General features: G+C 46.8%; 2 protein-coding genes across 9 annotated transcripts in view; both read left to right on the forward strand.

Annotated features, from left to right (window-relative positions):
* The window catches only part of PPP3CC (protein phosphatase 3 catalytic subunit gamma), an 86,189-nt gene extending 79,176 nt beyond the window's left edge, over positions 1-7,013 (forward strand). Inside the window, exon 15 of one of the 5 annotated variants that reach the window (XM_055578712.1) lies at positions 1,042-7,004. In XM_055578712.1, the coding sequence (XP_055434687.1) occupies positions 1,042-1,259 (218 nt within the window). In that variant the 3' untranslated portion in view covers positions 1,260-7,004. Of the gene's footprint in view, positions 1-1,041 lie in introns of all 5 variants that reach the window. The other 4 variants (XM_055578713.1, XM_055578711.1, XM_055578710.1 and 1 more) reach the window with 4 other exon arrangements.
* Positions 7,014-15,239: 8,226 nt separating this feature from the next.
* The window catches only part of SORBS3 (sorbin and SH3 domain containing 3), a 30,299-nt gene continuing 25,815 nt past the window's right edge, over positions 15,240-19,723 (forward strand). For 2 of the 4 annotated variants that reach the window (XM_055578721.1, XM_055578719.1), the window contains exon 1: positions 15,240-15,379. In XM_055578721.1, the coding sequence (XP_055434696.1) occupies positions 15,276-15,379 (104 nt within the window). In that variant the 5' untranslated portion in view covers positions 15,240-15,275. Of the gene's footprint in view, positions 15,380-17,497; positions 17,816-17,841; positions 19,305-19,723 lie in introns of those variants that run through there. The other 2 variants (XM_055578722.1, XM_055578723.1) reach the window with 2 other exon arrangements.

Consider the following 19,723-nt stretch of genomic DNA (forward strand, 5'->3'; position numbering starts at 1 on the left):
ATGTTAGACATCTTTTATTGTTGCATCACCAGAACTGTTAACACTGAGAAAAGGAAAAGATAACTCTAGCTATGCTCACAAAGTATTTCCTTTGTGTCCTTCAGTTGTGTAATATTAACTCAAATGACCCTCTCCACAGCCAAAGTCCTTTCTGGGCTCTCTCAGTTTTAATGCAGTGGCTGAAGTTTAAGCCATCAGTCATGGGGTGTTCAGATGGTGCATGCTGATAGCCCCTCCATAGCTATGAGGTATCCATTTAATTATTGGAAATTCAAACCATCAACCTCTTTATCTAATGATTCTGAAGCATATCAAAAGTGGAGGCAAGAGCAGATAGGAATGCAGTCTGATTTGTTGCTGAGGTTGCCCTCAGTCAGCCAAGCTAAATTATACAAATTTTAAGTAACAAATTATCTATGAATCTGAGGCTGAAAAGCATCACAATTGATAAACTTATGTTATATATTTAATAGTTCTGTTAGATAAGGTGGTTCACACTGGGAATGCCTTTCCTTGGTGATACAGAAGTGCAGACAGAAAGAAAATACCTAGAAACTATTTTTTTAGATGGCTTTTAACTTATGTTCAGCTCCTGGTTTTGCAAGATTAAAAAAAAAAAAGCTATCCTAAACAAATGGATTAGCTCTTTTGTTACTTTTTTGTGTGGTCAGTGTGATGTTTGTGTTAGAGTAATAGTCTGCTTAACTTGTTCTCTTATTCTAGGGTTGCCTTCTTTCCTCTCTCTGAGCACGTTTCTGGCCCATAAGAGACTCTTTGAAAGATATTGGGGGCTTTTTGTCAGGTCCACTTCTGCTGTGATGCACTGAACTATGAAAATTACTTTCACAGTTTCAGTGGCCCTTTGGGCCTTAAGGAAACAATAGCTTCAGACCAGGCTAATTGAAATCAAATATTGTTCATTGCCTTCACCAGATATGTGCTCCACGATCACCCTTCTATATTTTCCTCTAGGAGGTTGCTGTATGCTAAGAAACTTAAAAGATACCTAATGGAGCTCCTCCCTTTCCTGTTTTCCTGTAGCCATCAGAGGGTTTTCGCTTCAGCACAGGATCCGAAGTTTTGAAGAAGCCCGAGGTCTCGACCGGATTAATGAGCGGATGCCACCCCGCAAAGATAGCCAGTACTTTGATGGGCCGGTGAAACTGGTCCAAGCCAACGCTGCACACAGGAGCGACAAGGGAAGACGAGCCAGTAATGACTCAGAGCCCTGCGGTGGCACTGGTGGATCCAAGACTTAACAGTCCATGTTATTTATTTATTATCGGAAAGCTAAACACAAACAACTTAAACAACTTAAACCTGGAGGTGCATTCAAAATACACTCTGCATTTACTCTGTAAGAAACGTGACCCTTTTATAAATTCTTTTAATTTATGTTTAATATATATGTAAAATGCATCTGTTTCTTTTTTCCTTTTTTTTCCCCCCCTCTAATTTTTAGGAACTGATCTGATTGTCTGACACATAGTGAAGTCGTGTGTTATAAAGGGGACTGTCCCCAAATAAAAGGGCCTTGGAAACCGCTTCCCTGGCTTTCTGACTTGAACTAGTCAGCCTTTTCTCTTGTTTTTGGAGGTAGTATTGTTCATTTCAGGCTAATCATTTTGCAAACACAAAAAGGTGTTTTCTTTTTCCTTTTCTACAGGGTACCACTGAAAAATATCTCTTAGATTTCAGTGGCTAAAACTTCTCTTCTTATGGAAAACTTGATTATAGTAGAACTCCTCAGTGAATAACCCAAACCCAGTGATTTTAAGGGCCAAGGGAAATGCTTTCCATAATAACCTACTCTCTTCTGGACTCTCAGTTACTCTTAATGTATCCTGGTATGGCAAAATAAAAAATAATGAGGGATTTTTTTGTAGAATGACTTAAAATTTATTCATCTAACCTTGAGCATGATTGGTTTAAACTTCCCTTAGAACTTTGGAGATTTCTTAACTGTTGCCAGATTCTTTTGCTTTTATTTTTGAATCCTAGGTAATTTACCTCATCTGCAAAGGAAGTGACATTGCTAAATATTTTATAAATGCCCTCTGTAGAACCTTCGACAGTTATGCCCTTCCGTGTTACTGCATCAGCTCTCACATCTCTTCTCTCTGTCTTCCATCTGTTTTTCTGTGTCGACATTTTTGAAACCAACTGGGGCCCCTGGAGGAAAGCATGGCAACCCACTCCAGTATTCTTGCCTAGAGAACCCCATGGGCAGAGGAGCCTGGTGGGCTACAGTCCATAGGGTTGCAAAGAGTCAGACGCGACTGAAGTGACTTAGCACGTGCACACAGGGTTGTGGAAACTGACTAGGTTAAAACGGTCCCCTTGTGAACTGCAAGTCTTGCTACAGGGCATTCCTGTCTATCAAATACTGGGACGTTCCTCCATTTTTTTAGCACTCATTAGGTTGCAATTGTGTATTAGTCTCTGTCACATATTTTAGAATATAAAACAAGTGTTCAGATATAGTGTTTGAATAATCTTCCCTTAGTTTTTCAGGTCACAACCAACTAGTGAAGAACATTTCAGGGATCCTTAGGCTCCCATTTTTGGTTTAGCCTGGTGACAGGTGCCATGTCATAATAACTCATCAGTCAGCCTTGAAACATGTATCCCAGGAAGTAGTACTTTATATTCGGAGCTTGGAGGACACCAGAAAACATTTTTCAAAAAAATACAACTTCAGGGAATTCTCTGGTTGCCCAGTAGTTACAAATCCCCCACATGTTCACTGCTGAGGGCCTGAGGTTCAGTCCTGGTCAGGAAACTAAACTCCCTCAAGCCACATGGTGTGGCTCAAAAAAGAAACAACAGCAAAAAAAACAAACAAACATAATTTCATAAGGAGAATGAGGATTAAGCCCATCTATTTCTGTTTTCCTATACCTTGCTAACAGTTCCCGATTTGTTTATGACAGAAATCAAAGTATTTTGGAGGTTGGAATCTGACGGCATAGATTGCTCTCTTAACAAAAAAGATAGGAAGGATATTGAGACGAAGAGAAAAAAATCTCTTTTTGGATTGTGAGTAAAACTTCTGAAAGGAGGGAGAGTCTCCAGTAGCTGTCTTTACTGATCATCATTTCTTTATAATCAGAGGAATTGATCACCTAGATATCCTCATACTCCTCTTTCCCCCAGTCCCAACAGAGAAAGGGCTGCCATCTTGGAAATCTCATGTAACACTGACCATCAGTTCACAAGTTTGATGGATGGGTGTCCCTGATCCCATTCTCTTGTCCATCGAGGCTATTCTTACACATACACGGTCCACAGGTAGAAACCTTGGGCTTCGATCATAAGGGCTTCAGTCAAGAGGCAAATAAGGAAGTAGTTACTTTAAATCCTTATAAGCAAAAATTATATTAGTTTTTTAAAAAAGAAGTTACTTAGGAAGGTCTTCATTTTCTTCTCAAAATGAAGTAGTATGATAAAACAATTTTCCTTGACAGAGCTGAGGGAAAAGATGTATTTTACAGGTACCCTTTGAGCAGTTGAAGTACCAGCCAAAAGTTAAGTGGTCACAATTCAAGAAAATTAGAAGGGGTTTAAAAGAGCAAAAGCTCTTATAGGAAGTTGGGTTTGGAAATCCTGTTGAATGCTAGAGGTAAAAGCATTTCTTATGTTCTGTGGAAGGCTGGGGTGTGTACTTCAATGCTTTAGAAAGTTGTGTGGTGAGTGTAATACAGTGCGTGCGTGCCAAGTCACTTCAGTTGTGTCTGACTCTGTACAACATGGACTATATGTAGCCCACCAGGCTTCTCCGCCCATGGGGTTTCCCAGGTAAGAACACTGGAATGGGTGGCCATTAACTCCAGACCACAGTCAGTGTGCCTGTATGGGCATCTGCACCTGTGATTCAAGACCGTCTAGAAGATGTGAGCCTTAGGAATATATTGTAATAACGGTACTTGTTCTTCCCTTTAGACTTCATTGGAGGATTTTAACCTATTTTTTTAATGTTTTAATCTAAACAACTCCCAAGAGGGCTGGTGGCCTGCCCTCAGTTTGTCATAGGGCTACCTGGGGCCTGATCATTTGCCTGGAGTCATCATTTCAAACATTTTAATGCTCTCAGTGCTCTGCAGTGTCGCTGTTTTGAAAACCTCTTCTGTTTTTACTAAATCTTTCCTCTGAATGTTTGCTCTAAAGATACTGGAAATACTTTTCTCTTGTTCTCCCTCACTTTAAAGTTCACAGGGACCTTATTCAACTCTTCTCATGGTGGGGGGCAGCGGGGGCGGGGGGCACTTTCTATATCTTTGTGAACTTTTCTGAAATAACCATTTTTGAAATAACACTTCCCAAAACTCAGTTTTCCCAATTTTGTTTACTTCCATGTTATACAAAATTTCAGAGTGATCAGTTGACAGTTCTCATTAATCAAAATTTCAGTACTTATCTAATACAAGTTCAAAACATACATCCGTTTCTAATTTCTGTGTCCTGGATATTTACAGCAAAAGCAAAACAAATAAACTGTGTGTGTGTGACAGAATGCTAAAACAAAAGCAGCCTGTTTTCTTGAAAACCTTAGGTTATGGGTATAGACATTGCTAATTCACTGGGCTTTTTTGACTAGATATTGACCGTCAAAGCGAAAATGGCTTATCACACCAATGGGCATGATGTGCCTTCTTGCCTAAGACAGAAGCATCAGACTCCAGGAATATCGGTGTTTTTCATATCTTTTAATCTATGTTTACATAGCCTTCTCTGTTCCTACAGAACAGATACAGTTCCATGAAACAAGTTTTTCTCAGTAGCAAAGATTTGCTTTCTTATCCTGGTAACAGGATATCTGATTTCATGACATTATTCAAAATAGGGCTTCCCTAGTGGCTCAGATGGTAAAGAATCTGCCTGCAATGCAGGATACATGGATTTGATCCCTGGGTCGGAAAGATCCCCTAGAGAAGGGCATGGCAACCCACTCCAGTATTCTCACCTGGGAAGTCCCATGGACAGAGGAGCCTGGCGTGCTTCAGTCCGTGGGGTCGCAAAGAGTCGGACATGATTGAGTGACTAACACACATTCAAAATAGGAAAAGAAATGTTCTTACTTGTTTTGTAAACAGAATGTCATTATTTAATATCCTTATGGAGCAAGGGTGGGATTCCTTAGAGTTGGATAACTTGGGGCCTTGGCATTGTCCCTTAGATCCTCTTCTGAGTTATTTTAACACATAAAGTTTGAGGTGGCTGCTCTAAGAAAAATATTATAAACCATGCCTACATGAGATACAGCTGGATTCACTACTCATGGTCATTACTCAAGAGTCTCTCTAGCCTCAGAGTAAATAAGGCTGAAATCTGTTCCCTCTACTCTCCCTTGTTTTATGTAAATATTGTTTGCTGATCTCCAGAATTTTCGATTGTACCATACCTATACATATAAAACTCAAGCTCATGAGAATTAAGTTCATCCTGACCACTCTGGGTGACCAGTCAGTTAAAATGGTTTAGAACAATCTTGTTACTGGATTGACTGATTCATAGTTTTTCTCTATATTAATTATCAGGGGTGTTTCTTTTTCCCCTCTCATTTTTGTATTGAAAATTATTTTCGCACCCATAAAGACTTGTTGATGTATCATTCTAGAATCTCCAACATTTATCATAGTTGTTACAGTAACTGTGGAACCCAAGGTTTTCAGAGGATTGTTCAGCTTTCCGTATCCCTGCAGAAAAGACCAGAGGGAAGGTGAACCCAGAGCCTGGGTTGTGGGAGTGAGGCTCCAATTTCCTAAATCATTTGTGATTATAAACATGGATTCCCACCTTGCCTGTCACCCAGGTCTACAGGTTTTCTGAAATCTGCTATACGAGAGAGGAAAGAGCAGGCTAGGGGAACCCAAGAATAGCTGGAGAAGGGTTTTTATTACCTGGAGCATAGCACTGAAGCATTGACATCCCACAGTCCCTCTTCAGCTCTGCTGTGATCAAAGGCTCCTAGGAGAGTCATAAGAAAGAGCAGATGCGTGTAGGGGAAGGAAGTCGTGTAGTTGAAAAACAGGGTCATTCCTCTTGAGTCCAGCAGAGAACTGTATTCACAGGAGAGCTCTGTGCCATTGACAAGAGTGCGAAAGAGGAAGCCTACATGACTTTGAGACTTGTGACCTGACCTGCCTCTGTCCAGCCAACCACATTGAATGGGGTCAGTTAGCTGCCTTCATCTATGGAGTCACAAAGGTAAAGATGATCCTGGAGAGTATATTCCCTCCAGGGAGGCCATGGCCTCACGCCCCAGCAACCTTGGCATGACTTGCTAAATAACACCTTTGTCCAAGACAGGGTTATGTGTCTTCTCCTCTCTACACCCTCATGAGCAGTCCAGGTGGCTTAAGATCAAGAAGGGAGGACATGGATGTGGACCATCCCTCTGAGCAGCCCTAAGGGAGGGCCATGCACACTGCCTTTTTGTAAGTCTTTGCCCCGATTCCCTTCATTCCCTTAACATAGCTGTCTTCAAATAACTTTCTGTTTTTTTTGCATGTTAAAGTGAAGTGCATGTAATAAGGAGGTGGTCTACTGTAGATTTTGATTTGTGGCAACAAAGATAGGATTTTTGTCTGTCAGAGAAACTTTCTGGAGACACCATCACGAATGCCTCACTTCCTTTCTCAGCGCACTGTGACCCAAAGCTGTGTTTCCTAATAGAGATGTCAGCAGGCATTTTTCCAAGAAAGGATCTGGGCTTTGCTTCCTAAATGAGACAGTTAGACATATGAGACTAGCTGGTGGTGTATTTTTTTGAGGCTTTTCTGAATGATGGATTATTTGCTTGTGCTTAGAGATTACTGGCTTTTTCTTGCTTTCTGTTATGTTAAAGCAAATGGTATAAATGTTATTTATTAGTAGAAATTTAATAAAATAAGTTTTTTGTGAACAAAAAATTAATTTGTTAGAACTTTCTTACTGTATGGTGGAAGTCATCTTGGGAAAAAAAAGCAGAAAACAACTCTTCAGATTAAATGTTAACGTTATTGGCTCCCTGTGTCTTTATTTCCTATGTTTCCTGGTGGAGGCACTTGTATTTGGTTCTTGTTGATTCATACCTGACTCTTCTGCAACCCCATGATCTGTAGCCTCTAGGCTCCTCTGTCCTTGGGATTCTCCAGGCAAAAATACTGGAGTCAGTTGTCATTTCCTTCTCCAGGGCTCTTCAGTTCAGTTCAGTTCAGTTCAGTCCCTCAGTCATGTCCGACTCTTTGAGACCCCATGAATCGCAGCATGCCAGGCCTCCCTGTCCATCACCAACTCCCGGAGTTCACTCAGACTCACGTCCATCGAGTCAGTGATGCCATCCAGCCATCTCATCCTCTGTCATCCCCTTCTCCTCCTGCCCCCAATCCCTCCCAGCATCAGAGTCTTTTCCAATGAGTCAGCTCTTCGCATGAGGTGGCCAAAGTACTGGAGTTTCAGCTTCAGCGTCATTCCCTCCAGAGAAATCCCAGGGCTGATCTTCAGAATGGACTGGTTGAATCTCCTTGCAGTCCAAGGGACTCTCAAGAGTCTTCTCCAACACCACAGTTCAAAAGCATCAATTCTTTGGCGCTCAGCCTTCTTCACAGCCCAACTCTCACATCCATACATGACCACAGGAAAAACCATAGCCTTGACTAGACGGACATTTGTTGGCAAAGTAATGTCTCTGCTTTTGAATATGCCTTCTAGGTTGGTCATAACTTTCCTTCCAAGGAGTAAGCATCTTTTAATTTCATGGTTGCACACCATCTGCAGTGATTTTGGAGCCCCCCAAAATAAAGTCTGACACTGTTTCCCCATCTATTTCCCATGAAGTGATGGGACTGGATGCCATGATCTTCGTTTTCTGAATGTTGAGCTTTAAGCCAACTTTTTCACTCTCCACTTTCACTTTCACATCAAGAGGCTTTTTAGTTCCTCTTCACTTTCTGCCATAAGGGTGGTGTCATCTGCATATCTGAGGTTATTGATATTTCTCCTGGCAATCTTGATTCCAGCTTGTGTTCCTTCCAGTCCAGCGTTTCTTTCTCATGATGTACTCTGCATATAAGTTAAATAAGCAGGCTGACAATATACAGCCTTGACGAACTCCTTTTCCTATTTGGAACCAATCTGTTGTTCCATGTCCAGTTCTAACTTGCTTCCTGACCTGCATACAGATTTCTCAAGAGGCAGGTCAGGTGGTCTGGTATTCCCATCTCTTTCAGAATTTTCCACAGTTTATTGTGAGCCACACAGTCAAGGCTTTGGCATAGTCAATGAAGCAGAAATAGATGTTTTTCTGGAACTCTCTTGCTTTTTCCATGATCCATCGGATGTTGGCAATTTGATCTCTGGTTCCTCTGCCTTTTCTAAAACCAGCTTGAACATCTGGAAGTTCATGGTTCACGTATTGCTGAAGCCTGGCTTGGAGAATTTTGAGCATTACTTTACTAGCGTGTGAGATGAGTGCAATTGTGCGGTAGTTTCAGCATTCTTTGGCATTGCCTTTCTTTGGGATTGGAATGAAAACTGACCTTTTCCAGTCCTGTGGCCACTGCTGAGTTTTCCAAATTTGCTGGCATATTGAGTGCAGCACTTTCACAGCATCATCTTTCAGGATTTGGAATAGGTCAACTGGAATTCCATCACCTCCACTAGCTTTGTTCATAGTGATGCTTCCTAAGGCCCACTTGACTTCACATTCCAGGATGTCTGGCTCTAGGTCAGTGATCACACCATCGTGATTATCTGGGTCATGAAGATCTTTTTTGTACAGTTCTTCTGTGTATTCTTGCCACCTCTTCTTAATATCTTCTGCTTCTGTTAGGTCCATACCATTTCTGTCCTTTATCGAGCCCATCTTTGCATGAAATATTCCCTTGGTATCTCTAGTTTTCTTGAAGAGATCTCTAGTCTTTCCCATTCTGTTTTCCTCTATTTCTTTGCATTGATTGCTGAGGAAGGCTTTCTTATCTCTTCTTGTTATTCTTTGGAACTCTGCATTCAGATGTGTATATCTTTCCTTTTCTCCTTTGCTTTTTGCTTCTCTTCTTTTCACAGCTATTTGTAAGGCCTCGCCAGACAGCCATTTTGCTTTTTTGCATTTCTTTTCCATGGGGATGGTCTTGATCCCTGTCTCCTGTACAATGTCACGAACCTCATTCCATAGTTCATCAGGCACTCTATCTATCAGATCTAGGCCCTTAAGTTTATTTCTCACTTCCACTGTATAATCATAAGGGATTTGATTTAGGTCATACCTGAATTGTCTAGTGGTTTTCCCTACTTTCTTCAATTTCAGTCTGAATTTGGTAATAAGGAGTTCATGATCTGAGCCACAGTCAGCTCCTGGTCTTGTTTTTGTTGACTGTATAGAGCTTCTCCATCTTTGGCTGCAAAGAATATAATCAGTCTGATTTTGGTGTTGACCACCTGGTGATGTCCATGTGTAGAGTCTTCTCTTGTGTTGTTGGAAGAGGGTGTTTGCTATGACCAGTGCATTTTCTTGGCAAAACTCTATTAGTCTTTGCCCTGCTTCATTCCGTATTCCAAGGCCAAATTTGCCTGTTATTCCAGGTGTTTCTTGACTTCCTACTTTTGCATTCCAGTCCCCTATAATGAAAAGGACATCTTTTTTGGGTGTTAGTTCTAAAAGGTCTTGTAGGTCTTCATAGAACTGTTCAACTTCAGCTTCTTCAGCATTACTGGTTGGGGCATAGACTTGGATTACTGTGATATTGAATGGTTTGCCTTGGAAACGAACAGAGATCATTCTGTCGTTTTTGAGATTGCATCCAAGTACTGCATTTCGGACTCTTTTGTTGACCATGATGGCCACTCCATTTCTTCTGAGGGATTTCTGCCTGCAGTAGTAGATATAATGGTCATCTGAGTTAAATTCACCCATTCCAGTCCATTTCAGTTCGCTGATTCCTAGAAGGTCGACATTCACTCTTGCCATCTCTTCTTTGACCACTTCCAATTTGCCTTGATTCATGGACCTGACATTCTAGGTTCCTATGCAATATTGCTCTTTACAGCATCAGACCTTGCTTCTATCACCAGTCACATCCACAGCTGGGTATTGTTTTTGCTTTGGCTCCATTCCTTCATTCTTTCTGGAGTTATTTCTCCACTGATCTCCAGTAGCATATTGGGCACCTACTGACCTGGGGAGTTCCTCTTTCAGTATCCTATCATTTTGTCTTTTCATACTGTTCATGGGGTTCTCAAGGCAAGAATACTGAAGTGGTTTGCCATTCCCTTCTCCAGTGGACCACATTCTGTCAGATCTCTCCACCATGACCCGCCCATCTTGGGTTGCCCCACGGGCATGGCTTAGTTTCACTGAGTTAGACAAGGCTGTGGTCCTAGTGTGATTAGATTGACTAGTTTTCTGTGAGTATGGTTTCAGTGTGTCTGCCCTCTGATGCCCTCTTGCAACACCTACCATCTTACTTGGGTTTCTCTTACCCTGGGCGTGGGGTATCTCTTCACGGTTGCTCCAGCAAAGCACAGCCGCTGCTCCTTACCTTGGACGAGGGGTATCTCCTCACCGTAGCCCTTCCTGACCTTCAACATGGGATAGCTCCTCTAGGCCCTCCCCGCGCAGCCACTGCTCCTTGGACGTGGGGTTGGTCCTCCCAGCCACTGCCCCTGACCTCGGACGTGGGGTAGCTCCTCCCGGCCGCCGCCCCTGACCTCAGACTTGGGTAGCTCTTCTCAGAGTTCCTGCGCCGTTGCAGCCTGGCACTCTCGGCCACTGCCCCTGACCTCGGACATGGGGTAACTCCTCCAGAGCTCTTACCCATTCAGTAATTCCAGAAGTCAAGGGAAAGGCTGCTGCTTGATGTCTGGTCTGGTCTCTGGTAATGCTAATTCTGCTCATTCCCCTCTCAAGTAAAGGAGTCCCATCACAATAAAAGGAACCTCTTTCCTTGACCTCCTCAGCTCTCTAGTTTTCATCCTGGTTTGCTGGCTGTGGTGTTGGTTCTATTTCTCCCACTCAGAACCCACTTCCTTATCCTGGCCTCCTTCCTGGCACTCGGCCTCTGCCAACTCACTCTCAAGTCCCAGCTCCTTCTATGGCATCTCCGGCAGAGGCCGCTACTTGAAGAAAAGGAAGAAAGACATCCCAGAAAACACACAGTTTTACAAAAGATAAAAATAATTTCTATTAGAGCAGTTTGATAGCTTTGCATTTGATCCTAATAATAGACACAAATGAATTCCATCTTGCGAGAAGTCAAATAAGCCAAAGAGGAGTCAAGTGTTGAACCCCTAAGAAAGGAAGTGTCAGGCCAGCTTTTAATTCCTCTGGGAAGTAGAAATACCAGGAGGTGCTGTGGATTCATAAGAAAAATAACTCCTCTGGCCAGGTGGGGGTTAGGGGACAGGCTCTTTAGACTAGAAAAGGCATCAGTGAGGAGATTCTATCAGTTATGGTAGTAGAGGTAGAAAGTGTCAGTCAGGACCGACCAAGCCTAAGTAAGGTGATTTCACCGTCAGTACAGACACAGCAAGGACCACAGTGCAGCTTTTGGGCTGGAAGACAAGCCCAGATTGCTCATTCCGAAAGAGCTAAGTATGCATGTTGGGCTCTTTGCGATCTCAATAGCATCCTGACTTAACAATGTCCTCAGCCAAACCCTCAGTAAAATAAGGTAATATTTGCCCTTATTTCAGTCTTTTTTTCTTATTTTTATTAATTGATTTACAATGTTGTTAATTCCTGTTGTACAGCAAGTGATTCAGTTATAAACATTCTGTTTTTAATATTATTTTACATAATGATTTTTCATAGGGTATTTTTTTAATTGGAGGACAATTACTTTACAATGTTGTGTTAGTTTCTGCTATACAACATGAATTGGCTATATGTATACCTATATCCCCTCCCTTTTGAACCTGCCTCCCACCTCACCCCATCCCACCCCTCTAGGTCATCACAGAGCACCCAGTTGAACAGACATTTTTTTAAGCCTGAAAATTAAGAACTCAAATGCAAATTTCTATTTACCTCTCACTACATCTAGATCCAATCTGACTTTCTTGCCGGCTCTGTGTAATTGCCTGATCTTTTTATCACAACTTTCAGGTTTTAGAAAGAAAATCTGTTCCATTTTGATACAGGGGATTAACACTGGTAAAATTATTCTTTTTAATGTGGCTGTGCTTCAGGAGAAGGTTCATTTTAGAATTCGAGGAGGTGGGAAGACAAGGTCATTCTATGTTTGGAGGCCAGACCTCTTACCTCGTGGTGTCCACTGGCCAGCAGATCAGCCTCCTTATCTCCCTTATCTCAGTTTACCTGCTGGGAAAGGGTCATGCAGACCTACTTTTCCAGCTCCTGGTCTGTGTGCCTTCTTTGTGGCTGAGTTAACTTGGCTGGATTTTCCCTCTGAGGTCATGATTTATTTATCTTTCCCTTATAAAATCTCTCTGAAGAACTGACAGCCACTCGCTCTTCTTTTCTGTCCTGAGAACTAAAAGAGGTTCATCCAGCTCAGTTCTTCTCAAAGACATCCCGTCTGCACATTGTGCTTGTTTGCTCATCTATAAAAGGAGGGGGAGAGAGAGCAGTCGTTGGTGTGATGTCAGTGTAAAGGCCTCCCTGAAGATAGACTAGATAATTGGACAAAAGTCTGAGTTCTCTCTCAGCCTTCAGGGTTTGGACGTGGCTGACTCTGAGAACCTTGAATAGATGGCTGTTACATCATGTGTGCGCTATGGAAAGATTTGTGCCAAGCTGGCCCAAAGGCCTCATTCTCTGTCCCAGGGGATCCATTCACTGTGGTTACCAGGCTCCAACGAGGACCACAACTGACCTGTAATGGGTATTTTTTCCCCAGCACACTTGGGTTAGGCCACACCACTGTCAGCTTCAGAGGGTCTTCCAAGACCCACAGTGGGTCACTCGTGTTCCCCATCTGTTGCTACTGCTTCCATGACTGTTTGGCCTGATAGAAGCTCTGGTAGAACTTGGCTGGCAACATAAGCAAAAGCCAGAGTCAGGTGTGGACCCAGGAGAAAAAAAGATGAAGACCAGGGGATGAAACAGTGCAGACCTGTACTCCTGTCTCTGGTGTGACTTGTTTTCAGTTCCTCACTAATGGGTCACTGTGGCCTTGCCCTTTAGAGAAGTCCAAAATCCTCGAAAGGAACAGGGCTTTCTATGCTAATCCATTCTGGTTGGTCTGCTTTGCTCAATGTCCCTGGCAGGAAGAAAACACTCTTCTGAGAGCACAAATTAAGAACCTGCTCATAGCCTAACTAAACTCTATAGCAAAGTTTGTTCATTCCTGTGGAGAGGAAGGAATAGCAGATGCTCTTCCTCCGTCTAATATGGGGGGACTGAGGCACAGAGCCAGGGGGCCACTTGGCTGCTTAGGGCTGATCTGACTGTGACATTCAGACTCCAGACTCCCAGCACCAGACACTCCTCAAGGACTGAGAGTTCAGGGTCTTCTTTAAAAAAAAAAAAAATTATTTTTAATTGTAGGATAATTGCTTTACAATATTGTGTTGGTTTCTGTTGAGGCAGTCCTAGCATGGGTTGGAAAAGAATTTCCAGACACAGAGCATTTCAGAAGGCAGTGGGTTTATTACGAACAAAGAGCAGAGATAATGTGGGTACTTGGAAATGCAGTGGGCCGACCTCCTGACAGACCAGGGAGAACCAGTGCTTTTCGTGGGTTAGTGGCCAATTTTTATAGCCTCAAGACAAAATTCCTGCCAAAAGGCCAGCCTTAGGTGATTGGTTAGGATGCTATAGGATGAGCACTGGGGTGGGCATTTTTGCCTAATATGGGTCAGGGAGTTTGCTGGTGATGATCAGGGGGACTTTGGGCAAGATTACAAGGGGGCTCAGTCAGCTTCAGAGATGACCTTTGTTCTGGGCTCCACTTCTGTGGCCTTGGTGCAAGGCCTCGCACCTGTGGCCTTGGGGCAAGGCTCCACAGTTGCTTCCACACATCAACATGAATCAGCCACAGGCAGATACACACGTTGCTGAGAGTTCAGGTTTATGTCTTCTGGGATGCCTGGCTTACTTTTTCTCACTTGAGAAACGAAACTGAATTCTCCACTCACCCTATTCACTTACATTAAAAAGCTACTTAAATGCTCTTTCCAGTCATCCTTTCTTTTGGTGACTGAGGCTGATGTTCAGAGCCACCCACATTCCGGTATGAACACCCACCCTCTTCTCCCCTTCCATGTAAAGAGCATAACATCTACCAGTAGTCTCTTGGCTAATCATCCCTGAGTGTGGCAGGCGTGGACAGACCTCAGTTGACATGGGGGCTGTGGGGGGATAATCCATGGAACAAAAGGTGGCCGCCTCAGGGGGCAGGGTGGGGGCGGGGCACACGGCCAACCAGGATCAGATAGCTAGAAAAAAACAGAGCGGTTATGTAACAGTGTTTACTATGGCTCAGGTGGCTCTGAGAAGACACAGGCAGCAGCCCCCCTGACAAAAGATGGTGCCAGAGCCCCGGAAGAGTCAGAGGGAGGGAGGTCCCTGTCAGGCGATAAGGCAGTCGCCAGAGGAGAGAGTGCACTGGGATGAAAGGAATCTGCTCTGTTGTTGGCGACAGCCCGGTCACCTGGGATGGCCCTCCCTAACCTCAGCTTCTCCCTGAGCCATGCCAGCTCTCTGCCCCATCAGGCCAGCAGCCAGCGAGCTGAGGCTGGCAGGAGGAGTTGAGAAATCAGACACCTGGCTTGGGGTTGAATCTCTGGATGTCGCGATTCTTTTCCTTTTAATCTCCCACTTTTCAAAGAGAAAGGATTCTTCTCCCTAAAGATGAGCAGAAAAGGAGGTGTCAGTTCGTTTCCTTAGACTCTGTGCTCCCACCGATTGCTCATCCTCTCTTCCATGAGGCTGTGGGTTGGAGGGAGCTCCTCCTTGGTCCAAGTACACAGCCTCTGACTCTCAGGAGAGTGATTCCCACAGGCACCGTGGCACAGCAGGTTCTGACCTGAGACAGAAGGTGATAAGCCCAGCAGGACCTGAAGCAGACAGGCAGAAGTCAAAGCAGCTCAGGTCTCCGGCAGAGCTTCCCCCACCGCCTACTACAAAGCTGGTTACTGGACTCCCCATTCCTATAGAGATGAGGCTGGTAGCCAATCCCCCGCTCCTCGCCCATGGCTGCCTCCTCCCCCTTGTGAGAAACAGGAAGCTGGGGACCTTTGTCGGCTCAGCTGCACCCTCTACATTAAATATTTATCTTGGAGTCCAGGTCAGAGCCCTAGAGAATAAGAGAACTTGCTGCTGGTGAGAAGCGGGTATGGCCAGGATTCCTGGAGTAGGAAGATCGTCAGCTTCACCATCTTTGGAGAACAAGGAAGAACACGAAAGAGATGTGGCCCTTAATCACCAGGATCCTGACAGGTGGGGAAAAAACTGGTGACAAGGGAGATGGGCACCAGCTTTGTCCCTCAGGGAGGGAAGAGGGTGGTGCCTGGGGGTGAGTAGGGATCCAAGCATTAGGGGAAGGGCAATGCACTGCCGCCTGCACTCAGGTACTCTCAAAGCTCCTCCCTCCTCTCTGACGCTGACTTCTGTGGGCAGAGGTTACCCCGCCCATGTCCTTCCTTACAGCTTTCCTGGAGAATCAGAGATTCTTGGAAGGGGCCTTCAAAGTGATCTGGTTCAGCTCCCTGCTGTTGTTTAGTTGCTAAGTCCTGTCCGAGTCTTTTGTGACCCTGTGGACTGTAGCTTGTCTGGTTCCTCTGCTGAAATTCCTAGGCAAGAATACTGGAGCGGTTACTCAGTGCAATAATTACTTTTATGAAGATTCCCCACAATTGGCAGACTTGGAACTCCTGAAATCATTTAAAAGCTCTTTCTTGGAGACCTTGGATCTGCCTTGGAGTATGTACCCAGTGGTGCCAGGTCTGCCAGTGCAGCCAGAGAGTTTCGACGCGGCAGCCCTGCAGACACTGGAAGCTAGGTGGCACGCCTCTCTCTCTAGCTTCTTAACCTAAGCCTCCCCTCCTTCCGCGCTTCACACGTGAGATTGTTTCAATCTGGTTCACCGCAAAGCAGACAGCTCTTTTAACCTGAATCAGGGAATGATATAGCTAATAGTATCTGTGATGGTAGGGATTTAAAAATAAGGTTTTATTTTTCTCCATTCCCTTCCTTCTCAACTTTTGTGCTGAATGGGAAACACTCTGAAGTGCATGGTGGCCTCAGAGTACCAGTCTAACTCCTAGTTATTGTGTATTTGCTAAGTTGTGTCCGACTCTTTGTGACTCTCTGGATTGCAGCCTGCCAGGTTGCTCTGTTCATGGGATTTTCCAGGCAAGAATACTAGAGTGGGTTGCCATTTCCTTCTCCAGGGGATCTTCCCCATTCAGAGATCCAACCCATTCTCCTGTATTGGCAGGCAGGCTCTTTACCATTGAGCCACTAGGGAAGCTCCCTAACTCCCCATAGGTCCTAACAAATGGTTCCATATTTTCATAATCTATAATTGATCGCTTCCAAAGTAGATCTGAGATTGCCCAGCAGGTATTTACGATTTAGTTGATTTGGGGCATGGGGTCTCAGAGCCAAGCCAAGGACTAAAAAGTAGTATCCCAGAGTCTGTCCACTAGCAGTAAGCATTCATTAATAGTAAAGCATTCATCAAACCTTCACTATAACAGGCTCTGTGCCGGCACAGACGCTCTCTCACACAGGGGAGAAGGGGTAGTGGGCATGGCCAGAGGGGATGAGAGCCAATGGGCCCGGGCTCTTAGGACCTGTGTCAAAGCAGTGGGAACAGCGGAAAAGCAGCAAGATCAAAACAAATACGGTGTATGGGAACACCAAGACCCCGGTAACCCCATCCCTGCCAAAGGGACCTCGCCCTCATCCTCTTCAGGGGCGCGGCACGCCCAGCGGGCCGCTGCCTCGGTCCAATTTCCTCCCGCGGCTGTCCTCCGCGGGGCCTGCACGTGTGTGAGCATCCGCCCATTGGCCAGTGCACGCGTGTGTGTGTGTATGTGTGTGTGTGTGTTTCTGTGTGCACACGCCTGGGACGCGCACTCACGTAATCAAACTCTGTCTTCAAGAGAGGAGGGAGATGGCCGGGCCTTAACTCTGCCCACTAGGCCACTCTGTCCGTGCAGCGACCTTATCCCGGCCCCAGCCTGTCTGCATCCGGGTCCCATATCAGTGGCTGGCTCGACCCAGGTTCTTTAATCACTCCTGCTCTCTGTCCTGGTTCCGCCGAGCAGCGGCTCCCTTCCCACCCGCTGGAAATGTCGCTGGAAACTCTGAGTGCCGCTCGTTGGTCCCCGCCCCCGCCCGACGCCAGCCCTGCGGTGGGGGCGGGAGAAGCAGCTGGGAAACCGGAGCGGTCTCCCTGGGGACCCTGGACCGCCTCTCTCGGCGCCGCCTCGCGGCCGACCCGGCCCCCGGCAAGGCCCACAACGTCCTCGCGGCCCGCCCGCTCGCACCCTGACGGGGAGTTCTCTCGCGCCCCGGCCGGCCGGAGCCCCCGCCCTCCACCCAAGTCCGGCCCAGGGGCCAGATCACAGGGAGAGACACACTCCGCCCGCGCGCCTGCCGGCCCCGCGCGCCTCTCACGGTCCTTGCTCCCAGCGCTCGCCCTCGTCCCCACTTCTCCGGCCCCGCCGATCCCCCTCTTCCTCCTCGGGCGCCCGGCCTCGTGGAGCCCGTCCTGACCGGGTCACAAGGGCGGACGGCACAGCCCGGACTTCTCCCTGCCCTCCTTCCCCGAGGGCCCGCCGCGGCCGCGCCAGGCAGGAGCCGCGCAGAGATGCTCTTGTGTCCTCTCGGGCGCCCGCAGTCCCCTCCACCTGCTCTCCTGGGAAGGTAGGTGCCCCGGAGGAGAGGGAGCGGAGAGGAGGCGGGGGCTGCAGTCGGGGAGGGACCCGCACTCCAACCCGGGGGAACGCGTGAAGCCCCTCCCTCGGGCGTCCTGGTCCCAAACTCTGGGGGAGGGAAAGAGGTGAGAAGACCCCCTTAATCCAGATGAGGCGAAAGTCGAGAAAACCTGAACTTGTCCACGTGGACTTGTAGCTGGAAAATACCCCTGGGATGCACCTAAGGCGCAAGCCCCCAAAGTCAAGGCAGTTCTTGGAGGGAGGGAAGAGTCTACCAACTACAGTGGGCTATTTCACGTTTTTCAGCCGCTAGGGGGGAAGGGCTGCCCGATTTCATGGAGGACCTGGGGGTTTCCTGTCCCCCTCTGTTCTCTGCCAGATGCGGAACCCACTGCCCCAGTGCCTCTATCCTCCCTGTGAGAAGTCCTTATCACCTCCTGGTACGGGAGGAACACTCAGCCCATCCTTCCCCACCCACTCCTGCATATCCTGAGAGGTGCATCACAGGGTGCTGTGTTAGGGACAGTCAGACAGCTGGGCGACCAAGGATGAGCAGCACCTGAAGAATCAGACCTCCTACCGGCCTCTTCCTCCTGCAGGGCAGTTCTCAGGGAATGCAACAGGGTATGGCAATGAGAGGGAAGGAGGCTGGGTCAGCTGATGATCAGGGCTGCCTGTGCTGACCTTGCATTTTGGCCTCCGTTGTCAGCTGTCTAGGGTGGGGTTGCGGCTAGGAATCAGCATGCCTCAGAGCTTCAGATCTCCTACTCTCCCCTGCCTCAGTTTCCCCCGCAGAGTGGGGGAGAGTAGCCTGGAACTGGGGTGTGTCTGCCTGTTTTGCTTTTGGTAGGAGTCCTAATTGGATCCAGCTGGTGAGCTGCCCCTCCTCCAGCCTCAGCCATTCACTCTCCCCCACCACCCCAGCTAGGGATGGGCCCGGAAAAGCTGTGTCCCCAGTAGGTCTGCTCAAATGTCAGAAGGAATTGCCACTCCCTGACTAAAGTCAGAGAGTTGCCCCCAGCTTTGTTTGTACCCTACAGCCCCACCATGGCTGAGCAGAAACTGGGTACAGCAGTAGTCAAAGCCCCCAAGGCACCTTCATCCGCTCTGGTCTTCACAACACTTACACTGCTCGTATGACCCCCTCAGCTGCACACCACCTCCCACTGCATACCTCCCACCTACTATTCAGCTGAACCTCCTCTGTACTTACAATTCCCATACTGCTCATATGACCCCCCACCCAGTAGCCCTGCACAAGCCACGTTCTTACATTCCATCCACCATCTTAAGTATCCACCGTGCCAACACTCCATGCTACACAAACAGCACCTCACAAGGTCCTTGCCACCCTCCTGTGAGCCCCTAGATCCCACAGGCACACGCAAGCCTTAACTCTAAACAAAAGTGCCAGAACCGGTCTAGCGCCAGAAGGTGGCCGAGGTTGGCTCAGCCTCTGGTCACGTTCACCAGGACAGGTGAGGGGGGACAAGACGGCCTGGGCAGCTTGGCTCTCTGGTGGAAAATCCCCATTGTCTCCTCTCCTGAATGTGGGAGCCCTGTCTCTTGACCTCACCTTTGCCTGGGGTGGAAGGACCCAGCTGGCCAGTCTGGCATGATGCTCCCTGGAAGATCCTCTGTCCAAAAGACAGCCTGGAGGTGTAGGAGAAAGTGGGGTGTGTGCACACCTCTGTGTGTGTGACAGCACCGCCTCCCTGGAGCCGGCCAGCTCCCCGCTCACCCACTAACTCGCCGTCCAGCCCAAGCCCTGGCCCAAGCTGCCTGACCCCTCATGGCACCTGGAGTCCTGTGAGGCTTCGGTTTGAGCCAAGAGGCCAAAGAAGGGAGCTGATACTACTTTGAGCTCAGAACGAATGGTTCCTGCGGACTGGACATG

Source organism: Bubalus kerabau, chromosome 4 (genome assembly GCF_029407905.1).
Source record: "Bubalus kerabau isolate K-KA32 ecotype Philippines breed swamp buffalo chromosome 4, PCC_UOA_SB_1v2, whole genome shotgun sequence".
Taxonomy (NCBI): domain Eukaryota; kingdom Metazoa; phylum Chordata; class Mammalia; order Artiodactyla; family Bovidae; genus Bubalus; species Bubalus kerabau.